Source organism: Egretta garzetta, unplaced genomic scaffold (assembly GCF_000687185.1).
Source record: "Egretta garzetta isolate BGI_Z169 unplaced genomic scaffold, ASM68718v1 scaffold107, whole genome shotgun sequence".
Lineage (NCBI taxonomy): Eukaryota > Metazoa > Chordata > Aves > Pelecaniformes > Ardeidae > Egretta > Egretta garzetta.
The window spans coordinates 555,291-564,409 of NW_009260399.1; the positions used below are offsets into that span (position 1 = coordinate 555,291).

General features: G+C 37.9%; 1 protein-coding gene across 3 annotated transcripts in view; it reads right to left on the reverse strand.

Annotated features, from left to right (window-relative positions):
• The window catches only part of LETM1 (leucine zipper and EF-hand containing transmembrane protein 1), a 27,939-nt gene extending 22,883 nt beyond the window's left edge, over positions 1–5,056 (reverse strand). For 2 of the 3 annotated variants that reach the window (XM_009643182.2, XM_035898639.1), the window contains exons 1-2: positions 5,001–5,056; positions 1,760–2,216 (exon numbers count right to left, since the gene is read on the reverse strand). In XM_009643182.2, the coding sequence (XP_009641477.1) occupies positions 1,760–2,216; positions 5,001–5,002 (459 nt within the window). In that variant the 5' untranslated portion in view covers positions 5,003–5,056. Of the gene's footprint in view, positions 1–1,397; positions 1,550–1,759; positions 2,217–5,000 lie in introns of those variants that run through there. The other variant, XM_035898640.1, reaches the window with a different exon arrangement.
• Between the last annotated feature and the right edge of the window lie 4,063 nt (positions 5,057–9,119).

Here is a 9,119-nt window from a genome sequence, read left to right on the forward strand (position 1 = left end):
TCTTAGAAGTATGTCTCAGTGAACATGAAACAGGCAGGAAAACGAATGGTCCCTGTCTTGCCCTCTGGAGGATTTCTGATTCTGTTTTAAACCCTGAATTAATTTGTCTCACTCGGGTTTCCAAGTTTTCCGAAGTTCTCAATAAGCCAGCACAAGCCAGAACTGCTACTTCAAGAAGCCCTGAGGTCCTCCTTTTCCCCCTATCCTCAGTTACTCTTTCTTGGCACTACATGATCCCCTCTCTTATGTCAGCACAGACTTATATTTATTGCTGAGCAACATTTCAGCTGGATCAGCTGCCAAACATACTCATATACCACAACAAGGAAGAGGGCAAAAATAAGCAGCGTGAAGATGCTGAGACCGCATACCATCAACCAGTGCTGTTGTAGAAAGAGGCCAAATGTAATCACAGATGAAAACTGCTACATGTGCATTTAACTATTTTGGTTATTTGTCTAACCTCGCATTAAGATGTGAAGTTTTTTAATTACACGTGAAAATGTTCAACTACGCACTGAATTTTATCAGGAAATTATTAAAACAATGAGCAAATATTCATATTTTTTGATCATTTAACAGGATTTTTGAAGGCAGAGCTGTGACCCTAACACATTGCACGTATAGTGTACAAACTGCGTGAACCAGACCGAAGCAGCACTCTTCACTCCTGCTGCCAGAGTACACACACTTTTCACTCTCCAACATTTCTTCCAGCACATTTTTTTCAGCAACAGCTGAAATGCTTTTTTTTTTCTTTAAAGGCAAGAAGACAGACTTGAGTATTTTATGTGTATAAAATGCTTAAACATCCCATCTTTAAAAACAGTAAAATGAGAACTATTAAAACTGCACGTTTGATGTATCGCTAATGAACTGGTGAGGTTGAGTACCAATGCATTCTTTCAAAAAAAAAAAAAATTTTAAACTATACCAGTTTTAAACCAGCTTATTATTTTGCAGTCTTTCCATATATATGGGCTCACATCAAATGTTCTTAAATATCCATGTATTTTAATTCTAATTGAATAAGCATATTTACTTAATCTACAAACTAAAATTACTATTGAAACACATGTATATATTATCCTCATTTGAAAGCACACTCATTTTGCACTCCAGATTTCATCTCCATCCCCTCTTCACTTTTCTTTAGAATTATCAGTTGCATTTTTATAGTTTCATAAAACTACATGCCATAAAGAAAAACAAAAGTATAAACCAAAAACTTGCCTCAAATTATCTTCTTTGGACTGATTATCTTACAAATATATTTATAACCGCAATAGTACTAATATCTGATTATCAATCATGCATTTCAGCCTGCAGCTTTTCTTCTGTTTTTTTTAAAAATAAAAAAAAAAACCACCACACAACAGAATTGGCACAAATCCAACCTTGACTAAAAGCGTTTTCCCTCTTTTTCCAGCAGGAGTGAAAAAGCAGAGAAAATGACCATGTACACACATGTAGCACATGGATGGGAACTTGACAACAAACCACAGCTGCTGTCCACATGACAAAACAGAAGAATCCTCTGCTGTTCCAGCTAGAAAATACCAAGTTTACCGTCAGTAACGGGGAACAACACTAAAATGTTTTGGAGTCAAATCCAAAACTTTTAGTGTCCACATAGGGAGGAGGGGGAAAATACACCTAGCAATTTTAGAACAGAAGACAACAGGAAGAACCAACTCAGTTCAAATAAAATGGAGCAATTGCTACAGATACTCAGACAAAACTGGTATTTACTCCATACCTGTCTCCGTTCTCGACGAGACAAAGTGTTTCCATGAAGTATTCGCCAGAGCATCCTTGCAGCTATTTTTGTGTCAATCCACAGTAATCGAAAACCATGGTAATAGTGCTTCAGTTCGTCCACAACCCTCTGTCCAATAGATTTCTTCACAACTTCCACTTCTGTTGGACTATATACAGGACCTCCTTCTTCCAACTTCTTGTTTTTGTCCTTTAAGGACTTCAGTGACTTTTCAACTATGGAGTCATCTTGAAGGGGACGTGATGAATGCCACCACCTAACTGGAAGATACTGGGGACCTAAAACACCCATGGTTGCTAGTGGCGTCCATGAGCCAGAAGAGCTCGTAAGAGTAAAGTATATTTGCTCAGATCCTTTAGTCCAACAACAGTAGCGATCTTTTTTGGAGTACGCGTAAACAGGAGGGACACTAGTGCAATATTTAAAGTGTACAGTCCTTCAGAAGAAAAAAGCATTCAAGAATTAGTAATAGATCATAAGCTATTTATATATTTGTATATAATATGTTTGTATAGTTATATAAACGTATGTATTTATAAAATTCATCATTTGAAAATTACCTACTGCATATTTAAGAAAAAACCCAAACCTGTGACTGTCAAGATCAGGTTGTCTATACCTGAAAAGAACACTTGGCTGTACTTCATGACAAAAAACAACCTGCAGGGAATTTTCCATTAAACAGCTTTGAAAAGGTAGCTTATTTAACTCCAGTTACATAAAAAGTAGCAACCAGAAGTGCCTCTCAATTATAAAGCTACATTTTATCTGTAAATCCAGATGTAACATAAAGCTCCTTCTATTGCTTCTCCTGTTTGAACAAAACACGAGAGAAAAAATACAAATTGCAAGCTTGGGATAGGTACTGAGTTCGAGGAAGAGAATTAGTATCAGAGAAATCTGATTTAATTAGAGTTCCTTTTTTACTATCTCCATGCATCTAGTTTTCCTTTTTCAGCAAAAACTTTATGCACAAAATTCCATGACGGTACTGAGCTGGGGGGCACACAGAACCAACACTCTTCTACCTTACTCAGAATTTTGTTCTTTTTCTTTATTTAAATGTAAACTGAAGCTAGAAGGAAAGCATTGCTCAAACATCCCAAACACTCATTATACACACAGAAGAACTACTCATTATAGTAGGATTGTACATACTTTTACAAAAGGTACGTACTCCTACAAACTTAAAATAGTAGATAAAATATTTTATATAAATGAGTTGCATTAGGTGTCCCTCAAACTGAAATGCCAGCATTAAGTTGTCTACAGGACAGAAATGACTGGGCTGTTTCTTCACTGAGCCCTTGTACTACCAAAACAAAATCAGAATGTTTATTTGTCTTCAGTCAACGAACAGAAAACAGGTGCAAGTGGCTCTACAGCTCCAAGTAACACTTAAAGGAAAAAAAAGTTTATTGAACACTTATAAGTATTGGCCTCAGTCAATTTGCAGCCTTATAAACTTAATTACCACACGCATCCAATGAATTTTAAATTACTTTAATAGTTTTATCCATTAAATGTTAATTATAATACAGCTCTGCACAAAAAAATTATTACCTTTTAAAGACAAATTATTATTTTCTAGCTTAAACTAAAGTTTTAAGCATCTGATCATTCACTGGTCAGACGACTGCTGAAACACACAGCTATACAAAACATTTTCTGGATTAGCTAGAAAACTACACACTTGCACAGATATTACGGTTCCTTTAAGAAAACAAAGTACCTATTCAAAACCAGATTAAAACACTTGCATAAACCAATTCATCCTGACTCTAAGTCATTTCCCAAAAGCAGAGCTCCAGGCCTACAGACCAAGTTCCACCTACATACATCTACACTCTTCTGCATGCAGACAGGAAGGGAGCTCTGCCAGCAGAACGGGTTCTGAATCTGCAGGGAAAAAAAAATTTCACAAGAAATGTGCCTCTTTGAACACACTTTCACTACCAGGATGTCAGACATGGAACTTCTATCCCAAGCTGTCCTCAGTATTTGTATCATTAGAGTCCCTTTCTTTTGGATCTGGGTCACACGGGGTGCGGGCACTAGCTTAAGTAGCAACATTTGGGAGGTGGTAGAGTCCTCATCCCTGTAGGTATTTAAAAGACGGGTAGATGAGGTGCTTAGGGACATGGTTTAGTGGTGGGATGGCAGGGTTAGGCTAAAGGTTGGACTCAATGATCTCAAAGGTCTTTTCCAACCAAAGTGATTCCATGATTCTATCCTATTACATTAACAGCAGCTTTTGGTAAAAAAAGTAGTTCTCAAAAGAAGAAAAGAATTTCTGTCCCAATATTCTGCTGCTCATATAATAGACTTACAACTTTTAAATTTCCATTTTTCCAAGAGAGAGGCCATATAATAATCAACTAAAAAGCAGAGATTTTAAAATGCTTTATGCATTAAAACACCTGTAAAAACTAATTACACAGTAAGTGATACCCTGACTAGCACGACTAAAAAAGGAAATAATTACTTTGTTTCATATCACAGGGTTATATCTAGAGACAGATCCTTATGCTAAAATGGAAACTTAGGAAATTGAAGAATAGTCACTGTTTCCTGAGCAGTTAGACTGTAAACAAACTAGATAATACATAATTTCACATCCCAAGGAAGGGCATTAGGAAATTCATATCCACAAATATGCCTTGTGAGCAAAGTCAGGAACAGAGAATGGATTCTGCCAACATCCAACTCCTAAAGTTCCATAAGAGCACACAGCAGCTGGATTAGTTTTCAGAAGAGGATACCACCTCCTAGGAAAGCCTCACCCAAGGCTGTAACATATAGTAAACTATTTTGGTTTAATAAAGCTACAACTCAAATGATCTACATTCCTAACTGTCAACTATGTTTTTTAAACCAGCTTTGACTGAATGTTTGCTCTATGGAACTCCACAGAGAAACCATGCAAGAAGCCCGTGATATCACCTGGAATAACTCAAGAACAAGATGAATATTCTATAGCTTTCACATTGTAAATGAAACAAAAACGGACTAAGTGGGCAAAAAAAGGAAGATCTCAGTTTCCTTCTCCCACACACAACCAAGCAGGTGAAGAGAGTCCTTTAACCTTCCTTTAATCTGTCAATAACACAAGCTGAAGCTAGTATTTTCACACTTTGTCTAGAAGATTTAAACCTACCTTCTAAGATCGTATGGTTTTGTACAGTTTTTGAGTTTAGAAAAAAAGTTCATATTTACTCACATTTTGTTTGCCAGCCTCAGGGATGTACAGCTAAGACATGCCCGATCTCCCAAGTTACCTAGAAAAATACCAATAATTAGCATTAATTCTGAAATTCAGGAAAACATTTCTCCATACAGTGAATTGTACAGAAATATGTGATTTAAAAGACCAACCTTTACTTAGGTATGGCTACTACTGAAAGCACAAAAAAACCAATGCTGCTTAACAGCAACTGGACTGCGCACTGTTTGAAAGCACATTCACACTTCAGATGGTCGTACATCACAACCAGCTAAGACTGAAAATTTTTTTGCTTTGGCAATAACCATGTGAAGTACTGAAGCCCAAATACCTCATCCTATTTCAACACAAGTCAAAGCACATGCCTTGTTTTTCTTATTTCTCTCATTCTGTAATCCCAACTTATATGATAAAAAAAGAGAAAGCGGGTGGGAAGCAATTCTGTAGCACAGCTGACATCTCTGTAAGCGTTCAAGCAAACTGTCCGTGCACACAGTCGAACTCCGTGGGCGCGTGAGGTACTGCTTGCACTTGCTCAATTGCCTGAAGACATGTTTCCAAGTCCCTCAGACAAGCAACTATATTGCAGAAAAACTTCACTGAAAGCAAATGTAGTTTTTTAATGGCTCGGTGACAACACAGCATTAGATCAGCCAAATGGAGCATTTGGCAAGTGTCTATGATGAAAATTTTACTTTTTTTTTTTTTCCTTATGCAGTACAACAAACAAAGCATAAGTATGAACCCAAACACACTTCACTAGAGAGGTAGAACACCACCACCATTCCAATACATTGCTGTCCATTTTGATTAGCACCATATAAAAATAACTCTATCCCTGGACCTCACTGCAAAGGATACAATTGTCCTGAAGGGCAAGAGACTGATCCAGGAAATATGAAAGGTCAGCTTTTCAGCGAACAGCATGTTCCCCAAAATTAATTTTATTTAAAACATTCACTTAGAATCAGTCCTAATAATAACTAATAAATTCCACAAGGAGGACTGACTCCTATACGGGCATCCTCTATCCACGTATAGAGACAAGCAGTACCATTCTGCCAATAAACTGAGGAGACCATCAAATGATAAATTACCTGAGTTCACACGCTTCAGTAAAGGGCCATGCTTGAAAGCCTTCTGACCACCTAACACCATGGAAGCACCATCAGCTACATAAAATGCTACTCTGTGGCTGCATGCAACCTACAATTACTCAAAATCATCCCTGAGCCCACTAGAAAACAATCAGTCTCCCTAAAAATATTTTTTAAAACTCTTGTATCAATACCTAGCTGCAACAACTCAATAGTTAGCTCATACCAAGTGCAAAAAGACTTCTTGACAGAACAAATGAAGAGCACAAGAACAAGACTGCAAATGCCTCTACTCTTTTTGGCCAATCTTTTCAGAATTTACTGTAACCAAAACAAAACTTAAAGGCTGGAGTAGGTATGTCCCAGTTTGTTTCACCCATCTGGAAGCTACTATTTCTGGTCAATCTTAAGAGACAGCAGGGTATAAAGGTCATTTTAGAGGCTAGTGATCAACTTTTCCATCATCAAAGCTAAGATATAACCTAAGCTAAGACATAGCCTGTGACAGAACCTGACGTAGACAGTTGTTATCTGACAAAATGCAGCACCCAAAGCTGATCACCAAAAGCCTTCTCCAAAGCACCCTAATTTTTAGATGAAAAGAGATAACCTACAAAATCGGGTGGGGCAATCAGAAAGTATGGAAAGGGAGAGGAAGGGATGTCCCATGCCAAGTGGACTTTGATGTCATTACAATAGAAGCTATGGTATTACAAAGTCAAAGGAAAAGGATTTACCCATCTCAGGCTATATCAAACTCTTAACATGTACTCACTGCCACTGTGAGTAGAGCCAGGGGAAAAACTGTCTCTTACTTGGCTCAAAAATCAAAGCCCTGAGAATCTGCGAAGGCATTCTGGTACTCTCCAATATATTTACAGAAAAATCAGTAACTGAATTTCTTGACCCAAGAGCCCAGCCATCTCAGAAGGATGTCCCTGACTTTAAAGAACAGCTGAGCAAAGCAGAAAAGTACTCAAGTCTTGAGGGTTAAGTCACAGCACAGTAATCTGTTTCTCTCACCTGAGTGCCAGGAAACACACAAAGCCTATGTGCCAAAAATGAGTGTCCTACTAGTAGAGGACACTACCTGCTATGGACAGGTGCCCCTCGGACAAAGAAGGATTATCTGAAGATCAAAACTGACTTACAGTTTCTTAGATAAAACTTCAGAACAGCAGGACACTCTCACTTCGCTTATCTTTATTTTTTTTTCCAACTAGACTCATTAATGCTAAGGAAGGGGCCAAAGAACAAAATTCCAAGGTTACCATTAGAAAACATGCTGACTCAAACACTTCTCGTCATACAGCCAGAGTGTGAATGGGCACACAGAAACATCATTTCACCAAAAGATGCTGCAAATAATTGTTAATTCCAACTTTATCCATGCTGACAACAAAAGCTCCTTGTTTTGCAGCGTCTGCTCTAGTCACATACCCAAGAGCCAGCCTGCCCTGAAATAAAATATATACTTTCTTCAGAAAGGAGCAAAGTCCATACTCCTCGCTTCTAGGATAATACAGATATCCAGAAGCATCTGAACAAGGTGAATGTAGCTTACCATGGCTCAACACCATTCATTTAAGAAACCTTCATTAAGATTAATTGGTTTGGAAGTAAGAAAGGTGGTAGTGCCAGAAAAGCTGTATGTTAACATATTCCTCATGGAAAAGTAGTAATGAGAAACTTTATTTTTAAATTTAATGAAACTTCAAAACCAAAGTTTTATATGTAAAATAGTTGTGTACTGTTACTATGTTTAGAGTTTTTAAAAAGAAAAGGCTAACATGAAGTAAGTGCCTACAGAAGTAGAAGCTTGCAGTACTTAACAGCTTGATCTTTACAGGAAGAACATTTAGGATTCTTAGAAGCACTTAGCTTTAAATTAATCTTAGCCTACTTACACGTAAAGCAAAGAAGATGAGCTAAGTAAAGCAAAACACTATACAAAAAATTACACCATAATGTGGTAATAATAATTAACACTTCAATTAAAAGCATCAATTATATCACAAGCACGGTGCATCACAGCACACAAATGATTTTACTCTATTGCAGTATTTCAGCAAATGAGAATTTTCATGTGGGTGACATTTATAACATGCAAAAATGTAACGATCATTAGCATTTCTTCTTATGCTAAGCCACAAGAAGAATCAAAGCTCCCACCTAATTTGATGTACATGGATGTATTTCTTCCCTGTTTCAAATAATCTGGATGGCTGAGACACCTCAGCTTTTTGTTCAGGTCACTGTACAAGCTTAACCTAAATAAATGTCTTTACAACAGTAGCTAAAAAAACATCAACTAGAACAAGCTACCACACTTGAGCGATTACTGGTAAGCACAAATACAGCTTGTTTATCAAAATGAACAAGCATCCATATGGTTGATCGGGTTTGCCAGAATCTGAAAGTGCAGATACCCTGTTCTCACTGACAGTGGCTTGGTGACAAGAGAGGGCTCAATGTCAGTGACAAACCGTTGCCTGTTAAGCTTTCTCTCATCCCTCGCTGCCATTCCAACTCATGGACGTAAAGAGCAACCACAGGCCTCAATGTACGTCACACGTTATCAGCTGTTTCATGTCATTAAATGCCCCCGCCCAAAGGTATTTAAACTACCAAATTATTTTGATTATTAATGGAAACGGTATCACACCCTGCATTTCCTTTTTATTTTCCCAAGCCTTCAAAGCCACTTGGAAAAAGGTAAATTCACGTTTCCTTCCTAACATTGACAAAGAAAATAACCTCATGTACTTTCTCAACGGGTACTGAGAAGCATATAACTAGTGACAACGTGACTTCCCAGCCAAGCTATCCTGAGAACAAGGCAGGCACCACTGAAACGCAGTCACATACTCCTGTACCTTAATAAAACCCACATTTTTTTCTTCCTCAGCCAGCTGGCACTTAAGAGACGCATGGGTCCTAACTGCCCCTAGGGCAAAGCATCCCCTCAGACCACCCCAGCAGGGGAGAAAACGCAGGGACGAGCCGCCCATCCCCGGAC